The following is an 18452-nucleotide window of genomic DNA, read 5'->3' on the forward strand; positions in this document are numbered from 1 at the left end:
GTGCCAGACAATTACATTCTCTCTCTCTCTCTCTCTCTCTCTCTCTCTCTCTCTCTCACACACACACACACACACAGAGAGAGAGAGAGAGAGAGAGAGAGAGAGAGAGAGAGAGAGAAGAGAAAGAATTTGTCCCAGGGTTGTAAGGTTTTAAGGAATAGTAAGGTCTCCAAAGAGGCAGTGGCATTTTATCTGGAACCCAAGGGTGAACAGGAATTTAGAGAAAGTGGAAGGAAATAGCCTCTAGGCAGAGAGATGCATGGACAGACAAGAATGGCCTGGGTAATTAGCTTGCAAGATTTGAGTAACTAAAGCGTGACCACATGAGTACAGTCTGGCCAGCAGTCGGGTCAAGAAGGGCTTTCCAGTGGACCCCCAAAGGGCTGTGGGAGCAAAAAAGGAACTGTCACTTTACCCGACTGGCCTGGAAAGTGAGGAGCGGGGACTTGGGTAAGGCCCAGCGGCCTCAAGAGAGCAGCTGGAGGGGAGTGGAAACCCTTAGCTGCCAGAACTTGGAGGAGATTGGAAACTCTGAGCTCTCAGACCTCAGTATAAGTTCCCAAAGACGCCCCAAACCTTGCAAATGCTCAGGCTGCCTGTCTTGGAGGCAGGGAGAGGGTTCCTGGGCTGGGTGGGGGCAGAGAGCACTGGGCTCCTGGGAAAGACTTTACTTTCTGAAGGGATTCAGGAGCCAGGTGTGGTGGCACATGCCTGTGATCCCATTCGGGAGGCAGAGGCAGGAGGACCCAGGGTGAAAGACTTGGGTGAGTTTGACCAGGCCTGCGGGGGTCTGGGTGGGGTTTAGAGAAACGGTGCCATTCCCGGCTCTCCAGTTCCTGCAGCAGCACAGGCCCCCGCTCCCTCTCAGTTCCCTTTATCTGGAGACTCTCATCCTTTCTGAGGAAGCTGCCTGCTCTAAAAGGGGAATGGGGAGATTTGCTCCTTGGGTCCATCTCCACCCCCATTCTCACAGTAGAGTTGCTGTGTGCGGAGACAGGGTTCCTCTGGGTAGCCCAGGCTGGCCTTGAATTTACAGAGATCTGCCTACCTCTGCCTCTCGAGTGCTGGGATCAAAGGCTTGGGCCACCACTGCCTGGCTCCCCAAGTTTTTATTTTCTTTTAATTTTGGTCGATGTTTTATCACAGCACAGAGAAGCAAACTGGGACAGACATCAGTCTCTTAAACAGCAGCGTTCAGGGTGGTTTATAGCTCACCTGCTGATGATTCTGGACTGGGTGAGTATTTCAGGTGTCCTATAGCACAATTAGCACAAAATTAAATATTTGTATTTTGCTAATAAAAAGGAAATGAGCACAGCTGAAGTGGAGTCCCGTTTCCATTTCCACTTCTTTCTTTTTTTTTTTTAATTAAGTAAACTGTTTTAGCTGCTGTTAGGCACCTAACCTAAAAACCATTTTGTGTAACTCAAAAGTCATTTTATGCCTAGACTTGCCACCACAAAGTTTATTTTTTTTCTTTGTTTTGTTTTTCGAGACAGGGTTTCTCTGTGTATCCTTGGCTGTCCTGGACGTACTCTGTAGACCAGGCTGGCCTGGAACTCACAGAGATCCACCTGTCTCTGCCTCCCCAGGACTGGGATTACAGGTGTGGGACACCATGCCCGGGTGCAGCCAGGAAGTTTTGATAAGAGCTAGGTTTCAAAAGCAAGCTCCAGGTAGGCCACCTGGCCAGCTGTTGGCTGCTGGGGCACCGGCTTAGGCAAGGACAGGGTTAATATACTAATGACGGTATTGATGTGCCAGTGAACCAGCTCCAGGCTGTGAGCCCTGAGAGTACTGCTCAATGAAATGATACAAAAATTGGAATTTTGGGCTGTGCTCCCAAGACTCGGCCTCCCTAGCCTCTGGGTTGATAGCCATCCGAAAGAGGACTTGAGGCTCTGTGCACGTGGCCCTGGCCTCAGTGACCACTGAACTTCAGGCACTGTCGTGGGGCCCACACAGCCTCCATGACAGCACTAGCCATTGGCCTACACCTCTGCAGGACCTCCTGGACCTCCATCAGGGCCATCTTCCTGCCTGCCGCAGCGGATGTGGGTAAAGCCTGCAAGCTTCCGAAGCGCTCTCACCTCACCGGAGAAGGCTCCCAGTGGACCCCTGCAGCATTTCTACCTAAACAACTGCTCCCCACTTGGTGAGATGTCTATCTTTTATATTAGCTTGGCACCATAAGGAATGTTTGCATGCATAAGCCGAGCATATTCAAAAGACAAATCTTGTGTGGACATCCCAATTGCCGAGTGCCTTACAGCTCGTAGCCCGGCATGGTAGCACTTGCCGTTGATCCCAGTGCTTGGAAAAGCAGAGACAGGGGGATCTTTGTGAGTTCAAGAATAGTATGGTCTCCAAGCTATCGAGGGCTGAAAACCACAAAAAACAAACAGAAACAAACCAACAACAGCCATAAAACAAAGAACCCAAAAAAGTGTTATCTCTACGCCTCTGTCCTTGAAGGAGGATGAGGCAGGTTAATTACTCAAGTGGAGATTAACACGCTGCAGAAGCAGCTGACCCAAAGCGAGGAAGAGGAGGAAGAGGGACACAGCTGGAGGCGGGGAGCCAGGCCCTTACCCTGCTCTGAGTTACCTTCTGGACCCAAGCGCTTTTCAGAAAGAGCAGTTTTTAGTGGCTACGTCAGCAGGGACAGCAGGTTGGGGACACACCTGTCCAGGGGACGGCTGACCGACTGACTTCTTGCTGGTCACAGTATCTCCTTTTTCATCCTCCCCGTAGGGCCGCACGGCACAAGAGCAGAGAAGGATCCTTGGGGCTTGCTGGCTGCCGGCTGTAGGTTCAGTGAGAGGTCTCAGGAAAGATTGCAGGAACAACGAGAGAGGACAGCTGGTGTCTTCTGACCTCCTCATACAGAAGGAGACACATACATGCATGCACCACAGGCACATTTTACATACACGCATGAAATTGTTTTGTTGCTCCACACCCCCCCCCCAGGCCCAGAGGGGTCTCGGCCCCCAGGTTGAGAGCCGCTGCGTCGCTCCTTTTGGCTCTTAGACTTCTTAGACAGCGCAGACTAAGAAACTTGAACTTTCCCAAGGATCTTGTGCCGAGAGCCGTGCAGGCTGAGACCCTCTGGGCAGACAGGAAGATTTACAGTCTGTTAGAAGTCACCATAGGACAGTCTGGCATCGAGGACAGGGGTGGTTCCAGTGACGTTGGCTAGGGCTTGCTTGGACACCCCTCCCCCCGAGTCTGACCAAAGTACAGACAAATTTCTAATTATTTTTTCTAATTTCTTCTTCCTGTTGTTTTGAGACGAAGTCTCTTTCTATAGGCCAGGTTGGCCTTGAAGTCAAGGCAATCCTGCCTCAGAATCCCAAGATCCTGTGATTATAGGCATAACTAATTAAAAAAAACAAAAAACAGGGAAATTGTGGTAGGTTTATGAACCTGTATATCGATAGCAGTTTGAGCCTAACCTGAACAAGAGCAAAACCTCAAGAAAAAAAAAAAGTGGGTACAGTAAGAGGGCTCAGCAGGCAAAGGCCCTTGCCACAAGCTGCACAACCTGCATTAAAGCCCTGGGACCCACGTAGTGGAAGAGGAAGAAGAAAAGTGATTCTTGCAAGTTGTCCTGTGACCTTTACACACCGGCCGTGGCATGTGCACAGCTGCCCCAGAGTAGGGTGCTGGGGATGGAAGGCTTCCTTCGAATCACCTAATTAAACGTCTCTGGGTGTTTTGCCGCATATATGTCTGTGCGCCACACGCTAGCCAGCCTGGTACCTGCCGAGGCCAGAGAAGGGCTGAGGATCCCCTGGGACGTGAATTACGGAGGCTGGGAGCCACAAGGTGGGTGCTGGGAATGGAACCCAGGAAGAACAACCAGCCCTGAGCCATCTTTTCTTCACCGCCTTCCTTTTTTTTTTTTTTTGAGACCGGGGTTTTCATTGTGTCACGGTGTCACTCTGGAACTCTCTGCGTACAGGCTGGCTTCGATCCCACACGTATGCTGGGATTAAATGTGTGATGCCATACTGGCCTCTGTTTTTGTTTTTAGTTGTTTTTCCTTCCCTTTTGTCTTTCTTTCTTTTTTTTTTTTTTTTTTTGGACATTTTCACTAAATAGCCCTGGCTTGCCTGGAACTTTTTACATGGATGAGATTGTTTTCAAATTTGTCCTAGTTCTGCCACTGTTTCCTGAGTGCTGATGACATGGAGGTTGTCCCCAGTGCTGGCACTGAACTCACTTTTTTATTTTGTTTTGAGATAGGGTTTCTCTGTGTCCTGGCTGTCCTGGACTGTCCTTGATGGTCAGGGTGGCCTCTGCCTCCCTGAGTGCTGGGGTTACAGGCCTGCACCACCACGCCCAGCAGAGCTCACAATCACTTTTCGGAGCGCTTGAGAACATTTGATCCTTTTACTGTGTGACAGGCTAATGTGTGAGGCGAGCTTGCTGGGGCCTCAGTGTGCTCTCCATCTCTCTAGTGTCTTGCTTTATTTTGTTTTGTCTCTTGACCATCATGTCCCTTGGCCTATGCACTCCAAAACAACCTCAGAATTCTTTTTTCCGTACCAATCCACTTGCCTGAAAGGCCTTAACCATTTGGTGTGAAGAATGAAGACTTTCTCATGTGGCCAGCAGGGGGCAGCCTACATCCAGCACAAGACTTGCGTAGGCTGGGAGCTACCCCAGCAGGTTGCCCCATTCCTGGGATGCTTGGGCTCCCCAGTTGACCTGCGTTCTCCAGAGCTGGTTCTGGGACCTCAAGGAGGGTGCTCCTTGGCCGGGAGCTCAGACTTACTCAGCAGATCCCTTGGCTCGGAAATTGTAAAGGGGAAAAGACGTGTGCCGAGGAGCAGCCTGCTCCTTGCTGACTCCACACGTTGCAGCCCAGTGCCTGGTCAGCCTGTCTTCAGTGTGTAGGTGGAAACCCCAACCTTCCGGCTTCTGAGAACCCAGCCTAGCCAAGGACTCCACCTTCTCTTCAGCCCGGCTGGGAGTCAGGCTGGCCTCCTACTTTACTCAGATTATGTACTGTGGTGGTTTGCATGAGAAACGCTCTCTCTTGTATTTCAACACGCGGTCCCTGGTTAGAGTCACCCTTTGGGGAGGTTACAGAACCTTCAGGGCAGCTTTTCTCAACCCGTGGGTTGCGGTGACTCTCTTCTGGCTCAGATGACCTTCTCACAGGGATTGATTGCCCAAGACAAAACACAGATACCTACCTTATCATTAGTAACAGTTGCAAAACTATAGTTCTGAAGTAGCAACAAAAGTAATTTTATGTTGGGCGTCACCACAGCACCCTGTGTTAAAGGGTCGCGGTGTTAGGTGTTAGGAAGGCCCCCGGCGCTTCAGGAGGTGGATGGAGATTGTGTCCCCTCAGCCCCAGACTCTCAGTCCTTGGAGACAGCTATCTCGGATCCTTTATCTCCTCAGACAGGCTCAAGGCCTTTCACCCTTTCCTTGAATGGCAAAGCTCCGACTGCCTGGGTATCTGCTGTGACCTTTTCTCTATCTTTCTGTCTCCAGGCGCCTTAAATCTGACCTTCGATACACAGAAGTTTACCGCGAGTTTGCAGGCTGATGCACATCTGCCTTTTAATCTTGTTGCTCACATGTGAGACTCATTGCCAGGTGTGAAGGCCGCTTAAGTTTTACATCGCTGACCCTTCTAGGTCTATGATCCACTTTTAACTGTGTGTGTGTGTGTGTGTTTATGTGTGGTTGGTAAGACATGACCTAGTTATATAGCATGTGCTGGCCTCACTCCTAAGGTCCCTCTGTTCCAGGCCCTTGAGAACTAGGCACCCAGTGTGTGAGTTCATCTTCGTTGGTCTGGGAACAACCCAAACGTGTTCCTCTGCGGGTGGTCTCCCAGCTGTACCAGCACTAGTTACTGAAAACAAAGGGGTTTTTGTTGTGTTGTTTTGGAAACTGGGTCTCAGGTAGTTCAGGTTGGCCTTGAACTCCCAATCCTGCATCCACCCCCAGAGTGGATATAGTGCCCTGTTCAGGTCTCTCCTCAGAGAGTGTTATTTTCCCTCTTTGTCTAAAATTCACTGACTGTAGATTAGGATTTAATCCCAGATTCTCAACTCTGCAATTCTAGTCAGGCCTCCCTTTTGAGTAGGTAACAGCAGGAGGTTAAGAGTTTGATTGGCAGAGTTCCCTTTAGGGCTTTTATGTGAAGAGTAGGGGGTACTGCTGCTGGTTGGGAGAGAGGGGTTAGGCTAGGGTGGGATATGGAGATGGAATGATCAGGATGTCCCGGCCTCTCCCTGCTCCTCAGGAGAAGCGGTGCTACATTCCTGGACCAGACCCGTGGGTCCGTGGGTGTAGGGAGGGGCGGGCCGAGAAAGAATGTGTATCAGGGAAGGGAAGTGCCCTCCCCACCCAGCCAACTCCCCACAGTCTGCTGGTTCTCTGGCCCACAGCTTGCCGACTTCAGCACCTCACATTCTCCAGCTGCCCTCAAGAGCCTGCCAAGCCTCTACTTACACCAAGGCCAAAGGCATTAGGGCTTAAAATAGCCAGGCATGGAGCCCTGGAGAATGCACTTGGAGAGGATTGGGGCCAGACACCCAGGGCCCCTTTTCTGGTTGGGATACATGGGAAGGAAAGGGAGATAAAGACAGCCCCAGCTCTGCAAAGCTAACTTGGCTCATGTGACTGGGAAGGCGCCTGGGAAGCTGGAGATAAGGTGCTAATTTCACAAACTAACTGCCCAGCCTGGGCCTGGGCAACTGTGGCCTCGGATCAGGAAGAAAAGCAGAAATGCTGGCAGGAGGAAGAGGTCCTGGATGGGCTCAAGAGGGCGGAGCTAGAACGACAGGGGCTGAGCACTCAGGGACAGGCAAACACATTTTATTCAGCACAAGAACGTCTGGACAGAAGGCCGTGAGCAGGGTCCCAGGCACGGAACTCTGCCTCAGGCCTCACTGTAAACAGAGCAAAGATCATCATGTAAACTGGGACAAAGGAAGAGGGGGTTCGAAATGAGGTCACAGTGGGCCAGCCCTGCCTGGGCGAGTGTGTGAGCAGCTCTCATGGGCGCCAGGGTGGGGACGGGGGATAGGCCTTGCTGATTTATATCGCCTCCCCAGGGAAGGCAGTGAGTGAACTGAGCGGGAGCAGCTGGGCTGCTGGGTCAGCACATGATTAGAAGGGTCTGAGATCCACAGCCAGGGGTACACCAGGTGGGTGAGGAGGGCTTGGCAGGCCTCTGCAGGCTCACCACACCTGCACTGGCAGCCTACCTCCAATGAGCAAACTATAAATGACACTGGCCTTCCCTGCCCAGGACACCGCTCCGGAGACCTGGGGTCAGCGGGGAGTTGGGGAGGGTGCATCAGTGGGCGGATCAAGGCAGGCCTGCCGGCAGAACCAGCCTTACTGACCACAGCCTCAGGACATCATGATCAGGATGGGGAAGGGCTCAGGGGTGCCCCAGGGGAGTGCCAATTTTAACTTCTGCCTTGGGGGTGTTGTGCTGGGCAAGGCCCATTCATGCACAGGCCGGATGGAAGGTAATCTAAGGTAAGGAAGCCTCGTGCTGCAAGTCAGTTAGACCCTCGCATTCCCAGGGATGCTATGCTGTGCCAACAGGGCTGGGGAAGAGGGCGGTGCTGGTTACCCCGGGGACCTTTGGGATATCAAGGAGAAGCCACTCGTCGGGGCCCAGATGGGGCCAGCTGAACTACCTATTAATACTACCTGGGGAGGGGTGGGCAAAGGGTGACGACAGCATCTTCCTGATTGTCCTTGCTAACTGGAGCGGGAAATGTCCCAAACACAACGTCTTCTAGGAGAAAACCTATTGTGATCCTCCTCCAAGGTGTGACCAAGAGCTGCGGACTGACTAGGGACCCAGACCCCTTCCGTTCTGGAGGCTCTGTGCCCCCACGTGGCTGTGCATGCTGGCTCACCAGCAGGGGGCGGAATAGAGCCGTGTGTCTGGAGGCCAGGAGGCCAAGGCTGGTTCCCTGAGGATGGATGGGTATCAGGCACAGCCATCCAACTCTCATTTAAAAAGTCTAAGTGAACAAGGGTTGGGGTAGAGAGACCCAGGGAAGGCCAGCGCTACCTAAATGACTCACAGCTGGGGCAGGGGTGGCAGGGTGACACCATCACACCCTGGTATCCAGGGATCGCAACCGACGGGCAGAAGGAACGCAGGCAATCACTGTGGAGGCAAGCAGGAAGGCTGCTCGGGGGCACGTGCCCTGCTGGGGACTCACTCATCAAACTTCCCCTCCCGAATGTGCTCAAAGGAGAAGGGCAGGAACTTGAAGCCGGCCCCCGAGTAGAATTTGTTCTGGAATTCCACCCTGGAAAGAAGAGGAGTAAAGCTGTCATTTCACGGGGAAAGTGAGGTAGGGATGGACGTGGCGGCTCACACTTCAACTCTGGGGGACAGGGGCAGGTGGCTCTATGGCCAACCAGGGCAACACAGTGAGCCCTGCTGAAAATTCAATGAAATAAATAGGTGAAATGGGACAGGGTTGAGGATCCTTGCTGCTCTTGCAGAGGACCTGAGTTTGGTTCTCAGCACCCACCCGGCTGCTCACGTCTGCCTTTAACTGCAGCTCCTGAACATCTCACACCCTCGTCTAGCCTCCGAGGCCTCACTCAGACACATAATACAGATATTTTAAAAATAAAACAATAAAGAAACAAGAGGGTCTCACTGTGTTACTCAGGCTGGCCCTGAACTCCTGGACTCATGTCATCCTCTTGCTCTAGCCTCCAGGATAGCTGCCACCAGCCCAGAGCAACCTTCCTCAGGTTTCTGTTCTCTCTTCCCTCTAACTCTGCCCTTGTGGTGAGCGTGAGAAAGCCCTTTCTTGGCTGCTCATTTTCTTTCTTTCCGGGAGCTGCTTTTATTTAGCTCATTTTCTTTCTTTTGTTCTTTTCTTTCTTTTTTTTTAAGATTTATTTATTATTTATACAACATTCTGCCCACACACCAGATCCTACTGTAGAGGGTTGTGAGCCACCATGTGGTTGCTGGGAATTGAACTCAGGACTTTTGGAAGAACAGTGAGTGCTCTTAACCTCTGAGCCATCTCTCCAGCCCTACTTAGCTCATTTTCATTTATGATCTATGTTATGCCATGCGCATGTGCTGCAGCACGTGTGGGAGTTAGAGGAGAGCTCCGTGGAGACGGCCGGCCCTCTCGCTCCCCCCTTCCAGCTTTGCTGGACAGTTTATGTCAGCTTGACAAAGGGTAGAGTCATTTGAGAGCTGAGAATTTCAAGAGATAATGCCTCCATGAGATCTGGCTGTAGGCAGGCCTATAAGGGAGTTTTCTTAATTAGTGACTGATGGGGTGGAGCCCAGCCCACTGTGGGCGGCGCTATCCCTGGGCTGGTGGTCCTGGGTTCCACAAGAAAGCAGGCTGAGCAAGCCACAGGGAGGATGCCAGTGAGGAGCGCTCCACGACTCTGCATCGGCTCCTGCCTCTAGGTGCCTGTTTGGGTTCCTGTCCTGACTTCCTCCAGGGATGAACAGTGTTGTGGAAGTGTAAGCCAAGTAATCCCTCTCCTCCGCCGGCCGCTGGGGTCATGATGTTTCATCACATCGGTGCTGACCCTAAGACACACCTTTGTGGGTTCTGGGAACTGAACTCACGTCACCAGACTTTCGAGGTGAGTGCTGTTATCCACAGAGCCATCTCACTGACCTCTCTTTTTAGTGATCATTTAAATTAAAAATAACATTTAAACTTTATTTTGGGAGGAGGTCAGAGGTCAACTTTGTGGATCTCGTCTTTCACCTTTCCATGGGTACCGAGGGCCAGACGTGGGTCACCAGGCTCGAGTGGCAACACCTTTACCACAGGACCACCTTGCCATCGCCTCAGGAACTGCTTTCAGAGCCCAGGCCCACCCTCAGCAAGACCACGTAGAGGATAGCTCTGTTTGCCCTCCCGTTCCATTCTCACTTTGTCCTACTGTGTTTGTGCTAGATGCTGCAGCAGCACAGAAGGCACAGGGCGACAGCACTAAGTTGATGAAGAGAAGTTTCCCGTACCCCGCCCTGGCAGGCGCTCACACAGCCCACGTCTAAGAGAAGCCTCTGGGAGGAATTCTGGTTCCGTTTTGGGTAAGCATGAGGACCACCCCCCTCCCCCCCAAGAAGGGCAGAGTTGGGAGCAAATGCTAAAGTTATTCAGTTCAGGGGTGGAAACTCTCAGGAAAGAGGGAGGGGGCTGGGGGGGGTGTTCTTCTCAAAGCAAAAATATTCTCCAACCACAAAAACATCTGAGACAGAATTCTCCTCTAGAGACTAAAAAGAAAAGCGGGGCCTTAATTCCCTTCCCAGGCAGCCCAGCAGCCATCCCTGCTGGGGGACCTGGGGCCTTTTCCTACTCAGAGGGGCAGGAAGAAGTTGGAGCAAGGCTGCCTGACTGTTTCCTCCCGCACATTCCCCTGGCCGGCGGCCCGGCAGCCAAACCACCACCAAATATGGACAGAAACACGCACGCATGATTCAGAGAAGAAGGCCAAGCTGCCCTGCAGCATAGTTTCCACTGGGCACCGTGTGCTTCTTGCAAGCACAGACAGGGATGGGACTGTGGTGGGCTCTGGGGACAGGTGACAAAGGCTTTAAGATGCTTCAAGGCCTGGCAGAGCTACTGGCTATACCTGTTGGGAAAAGGGGGGAGAAGGTTCTGTGTAGAAGTGTTCCTTGGTGCTCTCTCCTCTCCTCCTGCCTCTGCAGGGGCAGGCCCAGGCCCCAAGGGCTCCCAGGGAAGATGGGACCCAGCAATGGTGCTGTAGGACTTCAGGGCCCAGACTCATCGTACTCCACAGTGTGGGCTTCTGTGCATCCTGGCCGTAGGGCTGGCTCTGGAGGAGGGCAGCTAGCTCCTACTTCTCTCCTGCTGCCCCTGCCTTTGGAGGCTTCGTGCCCGGTAGGCCTCATTCACGCATATCATGGGTACCTTCTAACAACTGAACAAAAGAGGTGCGCCTCTCCTCTTCATACAACACTAGGTAGCCCAAGAGTGCCACCATAAGGTCCCAACTCATGCCTCCAGGTCTAGGGGCACTTTCAGAACTCCGCTTCCCTGGCTGGCCAGTCATACAGGCAATTCTAATTTCCAAACAGGGCAAATGGAACCCAAGTTTTGCTCAGAGGGTTACAGGGTCACCAGCCTGCTAAGCAAACCCCTGCTTACTCCACGGGTCTGGGTTGAGGCATAAAAGTTCTGCTGTGTAGGCTGACAGACAAGGTCCTTTGATACTAGCCTTCCCATTAGTGGGAGCTCAGGGCAGTCCTAACCAAAGGTATCTTGGCTCTTCTAAAACTTTTGTTGTTTCCACAGTGCTTACAATGCAAGCTGGGGACACACACACAAACACAAACAGGAGACCAGCATCTTGGGGTTATCTAGAGGTCAATCTGACCTGACCTCCCATCTGGAGAGTCCTTACCTCAAGTACAGAGATGGAAAGCAATTTCCCTCTGGCTGCCCCACCCTCTTCCCCCAACCAGAGAAACATGTGCTTCCTGAGAAAGCACAGACCCAAAGTTGCCTTGCGGGTTGAGAGGTGCCCACTCCTGCACGCTCCTCTGCTGTTCAGCTCAGCCTCGGGGGACTGCATGCCCAGTCACTGAAATGCACCCAGCGTCTCAAGGGGGCAGGCTGGCTTCTCTGTCACCCTTCCAGCTTCAGCTCCAGGCTAAGGCTGCTCAGTAAGCCAGGCGGGCTGAGGGAGCAAACGTGAGAACACACTGTTCCAGGGACCGGCTTTTCAGGGCTGGGTAAAGGTGGAAGGGCCGTGGGGCCTCTTCCCTTCCTGGTAGAGGGGATGGAGGGAGGCAGCTTTGGAAGAGGGCTGGAGCAGCTGCTTCTCTGGCTCCACTCTTTACATCTCTCTGTCTGATGGCTCAGATGTTGGGTGATGCCGTCAGCCCAGGACTATTTTCCCAGGGATTTTTATTTTTATCTATTTATTGTAGCATCACTTCATTCCTCACGCCTGCTCCCCAGTTCTGTTTCATCAACCACCAACCCAGCTGAGACACAGATGGACTCTTGTCTCACGGCAACAGTCTTTATGCATTGTTCTGCTGGCTGGTTACAATCAGATCCTTGCTTTGTGTCTAATCATGGATGGCAAGCACGTACCAAGCACACTTTCCACGGGAAGAGGCACACCCAAGAGGAAGAAACTGTGTTCTCAAATGTCACTGGCCTTACGACCTTCACAAATCTCAGACTAGTGGCTTAGGCTATCAAATCAAATTAACCGTTTTTCTTCTCGGTCCCACTAAAGAAACTCAGAACTTGCGTAGCAGGGAAACCACCAGGAAAATGCTCGAGTCTGGTACCAGGAGAGACCACCCAGCTCTTCTTCACCAAAGGACGGCAAAGCTCAGCTCCCTGCAGCCTTTGGCATACTTCTGCATTTGGCCAGTAGAGGGTGCCCAGCACCGATTAAACTTTTAAGTGGTGATGCCCAGGCTTGAAGGCCACCCACCCCTCCAAAGCCAGGGTTCAGAAAGCTGCAGGAGGAGGCTTCCTCTGCTTCTCCTTTCCACTCAATGCTTACACTACCACAGAGACAAATAAACAAAGAGGCATGGACTCCAAGCCTGTCCTTGCAGACTATGCATACGGGGCATTCAGAGGGCAGCAGTGACCCTTTGGGGTCTCCCCGTTCTCTAACCAGCCTGAAAAAGTTGTTGATGGGGCATGCTAGCCAGTCTCTCTAGGGCAATTTACTTTTCAGTCACTGTCCATTACGGGATGTCAGGGCACTTGGTGTGTACATTATTTTCTGTTTTCTCACAGGAACCTTGCCATGTGGCTCCTGTCTTCTCTCTCCACACAAGGCCAAGTCGTGTTCAGAGAGGTCAGGATCACTGCCAGTGAGGTGGGTTTGTCTCAGATGCCTGCCTCACATCACCCACCACTTCTCCACACTCCTTTAGGGGAACGGAGGAAGACACCAAGACACTTGAAGGCCATAGGTGAGCCTGAAGCTATAGGTGATCTGGCAGTTAAACATGCCATCCCAAGCTGCCTTAGCTCCTCATGGGAGTGAGACTCAAGGCCAGGCAAGCTCTCCGTGACATGGCGTTCTTGCCTTCCTGCTCTGCTGAGGGTTCTGATCCAAACTTCACAACTCCTCCCTCTGCCTGGGGTGGGAGGCAACTGGGCTTTAACACGGGCTGGGATGGGGGAGGGGGTAGGTTCTCTTCCCTCAGCTCCAGAGCTCAGGAGACACAGATGTGAACAGGAAAGCCAGGAGGCCAAGAGGGCAAGAAAAAGTGAGTCACCGGCGGGGTGGTTATGCAGACATTCCCGCACTGGAGTGGCTGAGGAAGTGTGCTGAGGAGAGCTGGCTGATAAACTGGAGAGAGGGTGCCAAGCCAGCAGCTGAAGGCACGCAGCGCTCCCCACCTCTCAGGCTTACAGTAAACAAGCCACTGGGTGCAGAGAAGAGCCAGGAGGGAGAGGGCCAACCCGGAGACAGCGGCTTGAGTGCCTCAGCACAGCCCTTCTAAAGCAGCTTTGGAGGACCACAGGCAGCCACAGCCCACCTCTGACACGCCTCACTTCTCCCCATCGCCTGGCCAAGCTGGCAGCAGAATCCTAAAGAAACTTGTGATGCAGCCAGAAGAGAAAGCTGAGAGCCATGGCAGGTGGCTTCTCGGGTCAGGGCTGTGCAAAGCGAACCCTGAGACCACCCACGCCACTCTTCACCTCAGCCAGGGCCTTCTGAGCATTCCAGCCCTTCACAGCCTGGGGTCAACTAGAGCTTCTCAGGATGCTAGGATTAACCCTTCCTTGGGAATCACTACATAAAGGAGTAGACGGGGCACAGGCTGCCTGGCTTTTAGGATAATTGCGTCTCAGCATATTTGAGAAATAGTTATACAAACGTTAGTCACTGTTTATCTGGAACTCAACCTAATTGAGCACCTGGTATTAGTAGAGATTTTTGTTGTTATTGTTTTTATTTTTTGAGACAGGGTTTCTCTGTGTAGCCTTGGCTGTTCTCAACTCACTTTGTAGAGCAGGCTGGCCTCGAACTCACAGAGATCCTCCTGCCTCTGCCTCCCTGAGTGCTGGGATCACAGGTGTGCGCTGTGAGTTGGCAATCTCCTTCCACCATGTGGTTCCAAAGGACTGAACTCAGGTCATAGGGCTTGGTGGCCAGTGCTTTAACCCCCTCGGTCGTGTTGCCAGCCTTCTTTTATTTTCTTATTTGCTAAGCCTGGCAACCCTCGTTTGAGGTCATGGTCCCAGCCCAATGTCTACCTCTCCCGTCCCTGAGCCATTTCTTCACACAATGCATTATGGACAACAAACATCACCCCTGCCCCTCCCCCATCCTCGTGCCACCTTTGGAAAAGCTGCTTTAGTGTACTAGCATCCCACCACAGCTGCACTGGCACGGGGCACAGTAAAGGGACAAACCCCGGACAGAGTGCTCTAGTGTTCCTGGCTGGGCTCCAGTCTAGTGGTTTGAAAACAGGAGCCACAGGCCAGAACAAAACAAAAACACCTCCGCGGGTACCAAACTCCCCATTGGGCATGGTAGTCCTTGCTGTAATCCTAACACTTGAAGCGGAAGCAGGAGAACTGCAAGTTCAAGGCCAGCCTAGCTATACAGCGAGACCCTATTTTTAAAAAGAAATTAGATTAACAAACAAACAAACAAACAAACGGTAACAACAACACAAGACCTACCCTTCCCACTCCTCCCCCTCACTGTGTAAGCACAATCAAAGCCCTGAGCAGTACTAAAGCAAGGAGTTCCCTGGAACCCTTGAAAAGATGAGCTGGGCTTTCCTGTGGCCTTTTTTTTCCTCAAGGTTCTGAGCCAGGAAAGGTGTGTGTGGTCCTGCAGTAAGGGCTGGGGAAGGGCCGGCTCCCATTTTCTAGAAGACGGACTTCCGGTGCTAAACAAGAGGACCGTCCGCTCCGTGAGCAAGCGCGTGGCCGCTCCACCTAGGGCCCCTTACCACTCACCAGTGTAACCGCAGTGCGTGGAGGAAGGCTGAGAGGCCCTCCATGATCAGCAAGATGGCCACGGTCAGGGTGGCAAAGGCGGTGAAGATGAAAAACAGCGCTAACCCTCCGGCCAGGCTCCGGACGTGCAGGCCGATGTGGATGACCATGGTCCAGAGTACTTCAGAGAGCTCTGGGGGAGACACGAGGCGCGGCTGAGTTTAGCGAAAGGGGGCGGGGCGGGGCGCGCGGCGGAACCCCCATTTACCCTGGATTCCTGCAGTTTGGGCAGGATCACTGAACACCTAACTTGATTACGACTTAATACACCTTATCTGCATTCGTTCTTGGATTCAGGAGCTGATCTGATTCCAGAATCTTACTGTGTTTCCATGACCTTCCCCCCACCCCAATACTCTAAGGGAGTTCCCAGAGAAGGAGAGGACTGGGGAGAGCACACTTACGCGCATGCGCCAGGCTCAGGGCCCAGAGCCGCAGGTAGGACGCGGTGTTGGAGATGCAGCCCAGGCAGTACTCGATGGTGTGGATGGCCTGGTGGACCATGGCATCGGCAAAGTCGAACTGGCATGGGAGGAAACCACAGAGGTTTATCAGGCTAGGAGGGGAGCGTGGGGCCCGCTGAGTTGTCCCTGGAGCCCACAGCAGGGGGCGGCACTACACTTCTCAGAGCTGACGTCTCACCTGTAGAGGGGCTGGGGTGCCAGTGTTGACCCTTTGAGTGGTGAGTGACTTCCCCAGAAATCCTTTCGGGCCTGGCCTTTAACCTGGGCATCCCAGTACACCTCACTGTCTCTCTCCCTCCTCGGCCTCCCTTTGCTGGCTTTGCAGTGTGTGCTACCGCATCGGGGTTGTTTTTATTTTATGTGTAGGACTGTTCACCTGCAGGTAAGTGCACGTGCGGTGCCCTTGGAGTCTAGAAGAGGGGGTTGCATTTCCTGGAGCTGGAGTTACGGGTGGTTGTGAACCACCATGTGGGTGCTGGGAACGAACCCAGGTCCTCTGTAACAGCATCCGTCTCTCCAGCCTCCAAGTGCATTTTTTTCAGACAGGCTCTCACTGGGCTGGAACTCACCCCGTGGGTACGGCTGGCCTCAAATTCAGATATCTGCCTGCCTCTGACTCCTGAGTGCTGCCTTTTTTTTTTTTTTAAGATTTATGTATGTATTTTATATACATGGGTACTTTGTCTGAATGTACATCTACAGATCAGAAGATGGCATCAGACAGCTGCCAGGTGGGTTCTGAGAATTGAACTCAGGACCTTTGGAAGAGCAGTGTATACTCAACTGCTGCTGAGCCATCTCTCCAGCCCATGTATATATATATATAAAAAATTATATATATATATATAATTTTAAGATTTATTTATTTTTATTTTATGTGTATTGGTGTCTTCTCTGCAACACTTGCAGAGACCAGCAGAGCGGGTCAGAGCCTCTGGGATAGAAGGTGTGATACTTTGTGAGCCTCTGTGTAGGTGCTGGGAATTGAACCAACAGCCTCTGGAAGAGCAGCCAGTGCTCTTGGCTCTTGCCCTGTCTCTCCAGTTCCACACTGTGGAGTTTTGTTTTCTTTTCTTTTCTGTTTTTCGAGGCAGGGTTTCTCTGTGTAGCCTTGGCTGTCTAGGAAACTCACTCTGTAGGCCAGGCTGGCCTCAAACTCACACCTGCCTCTGCCTCTGCCTCCCTGATTGCTGGGATTAAAGGTGTGTGCCACTGCGCCCGGCTCAGAATGGCTTTCTACGGAAGATGGCTACATCCCTCCCAGTGGTTAGATCTAACAGACACTCTGGCCCTGGGCTGAACTTGGTGGCATCTGTCACTGTGGCTGAGTCCTTTCTCCTTGAGACACTCCGCTGCCTCTTGGTCTTCCTCTGCCTCTGTGACATTCCTTCCTCTGCACCACTGTCCCTCCAGGGTGAGTCACGGCCTCGCCCTGGAGTCTTTTCTGTAGAACCGACACAGACTCACTAGACCCACAGATGCACCCCTAGGAGTGACTTGCAAACAGACATGCCTCTGTGCTGCCCGTCCTCGGCTAGCCATGCTCTGTCTCCTGGGTGCCCCAGGCCTCCAGGCTCATCATCACTGACTGAGACACAGCAGCCTCCCCTCTGATCCCACCAAGATTCTGCTCACTGTTCCATCTGCAAGCCAGGGCCTTCCCTTTCAACTCTCCCCACCCCCGTAAGTGACTGACTTCATTTTAAGCCACCCAGTCCTTTCCTAAATCACAGTACAGAATGTCCTGTGCCCGTCTCCCCACAGCTCTACCACAGGGTCACAGCAGTGCCCACACACCTCGGCTTCACCACTCTGATAGCTCCCTGTTGCCAAAGTGAGGCTCCAACTACGGTCACTCTCTGCCAACCTCTCCTCTCAGGAGTTCCCCAACTCCTACATCAGCTCCGGCAGAGCCGAACCACCGCTCAACAGGGGCTGGGCCTGTAGGCCTTCATCTTGTGTTCCCACAGCGTCCTGGGCACACATGCATCATGGTGTCTGTCACCAGACCATCTCCCTACCTTGTCTGGAGGATCCTTAAAGGCAAGAGCTATTTTTCTTCTCTCCGTTTCTACGGCACTGAACATAGCGCTTCGCACTGAGGGTGTGTGACACACGGAGGGGGCGTGACTGCGCAGATGGGTGGGTGAGTGGGGATGAGTTGATGAAAGCAGCTGGTGAGAAGACACAGCAGGGGGAGGGGCCACTGACTCTTGTTGGATGGTTACAGCCTTCAGAGCTTTCGCAGGTATCAAGTAGCCTGGGCCTGGTTCGGAGCTGGACTAGACTGCCTCCTAGAGTGAGGGTCCAATTGCCCTGCCTGGAATGAACACGTGTTTACATCTAAAGCAACATGGGGGAATCGCAGAAGTAAGCTGCGTTGCTTTTTAGGAATCTGCTTTGTTTGAAATTATTACGTAAGTATCTAAACCTGGCTGTGGAGAATCAATGCTGGATAAAGACAAAGTTGTAAGTATGGCAGAAGCCAGGGGGAGCGAATTCCCTGAGCGTGCTCGGTGGCCTGGTACTACACCATAGCCCATCTTCTTGACTGTCCAGTTCCCAGGGACATGGCTGTAAATGAGGCACTAGTTGATTAGAACATTCTGCTGCTGCTGGTACTGATACTAAATGAAGCAAATATCTAGAAAGCAGTATCGCTGGAGGTAGTGATACTGGGCGAGGGCCAGGCTCCTCAACCATGCCAGAAAGCTCAGCCAGCAACTACGCACAGACACCTGGCCCAGGAGCAGGCAAGGTAGTCCCTCCAGCCATCAAGGAGACCAAAACTGCCTGTTTTGACACAGAACAGCAAAGGTTTTCCCGCGGCCATGCATTGCCCCTTGGAGAGACCAGGAAAAGGAAGGGAACGGTTCAGAGGTACAGGTATGTTAGAGAGAAGTTTGGGGGAAAGATGTAAACAGTGCAGCAAGGTCTTTGAAAAATCTGTCTCAAAACATGAGTGTTGGTAAAT

At 52.5% G+C, this 18452-nt stretch overlaps 1 protein-coding gene and 1 long non-coding RNA gene across 8 annotated transcripts in view; one reads left to right on the forward strand and one right to left on the reverse strand.

Moving 5' to 3' along the window:
- The first annotated feature begins 1143 nt into the window (after positions 1–1143).
- LOC132655130 (uncharacterized) lies at positions 1144–3404 on the forward strand. The gene is made up of 3 exons (XR_009592769.1): positions 1144–1236; positions 2006–2155; positions 2755–3404. It is a non-coding gene; the product is annotated as an uncharacterized LOC132655130 (long non-coding RNA).
- Positions 3405–6833: 3429 nt separating this feature from the next.
- Positions 6834–18452, reverse strand: part of Atp6v0a1 (ATPase H+ transporting V0 subunit a1) — a 53377-nt gene continuing 41758 nt past the window's right edge. For 6 of the 7 annotated variants that reach the window (XM_021641147.2, XM_060386693.1, XM_021641145.2 and 3 more), the window contains 3 exons: positions 15419–15536; positions 14976–15147; positions 7996–8312 (listed from right to left, as the gene is read on the reverse strand). In XM_021641147.2, the coding sequence (XP_021496822.2) occupies positions 8219–8312; positions 14976–15147; positions 15419–15536 (384 nt within the window). In that variant the 3' untranslated portion in view covers positions 7996–8218. Of the gene's footprint in view, positions 8313–14975; positions 15148–15418; positions 15537–18452 lie in introns of all 7 variants that reach the window. The other variant, XM_021641146.2, reaches the window with a different exon arrangement.

Source organism: Meriones unguiculatus, chromosome 7 (genome assembly GCF_030254825.1).
Source record: "Meriones unguiculatus strain TT.TT164.6M chromosome 7, Bangor_MerUng_6.1, whole genome shotgun sequence".
NCBI classification, from domain to species: Eukaryota; Metazoa; Chordata; class Mammalia; order Rodentia; family Muridae; genus Meriones; species Meriones unguiculatus.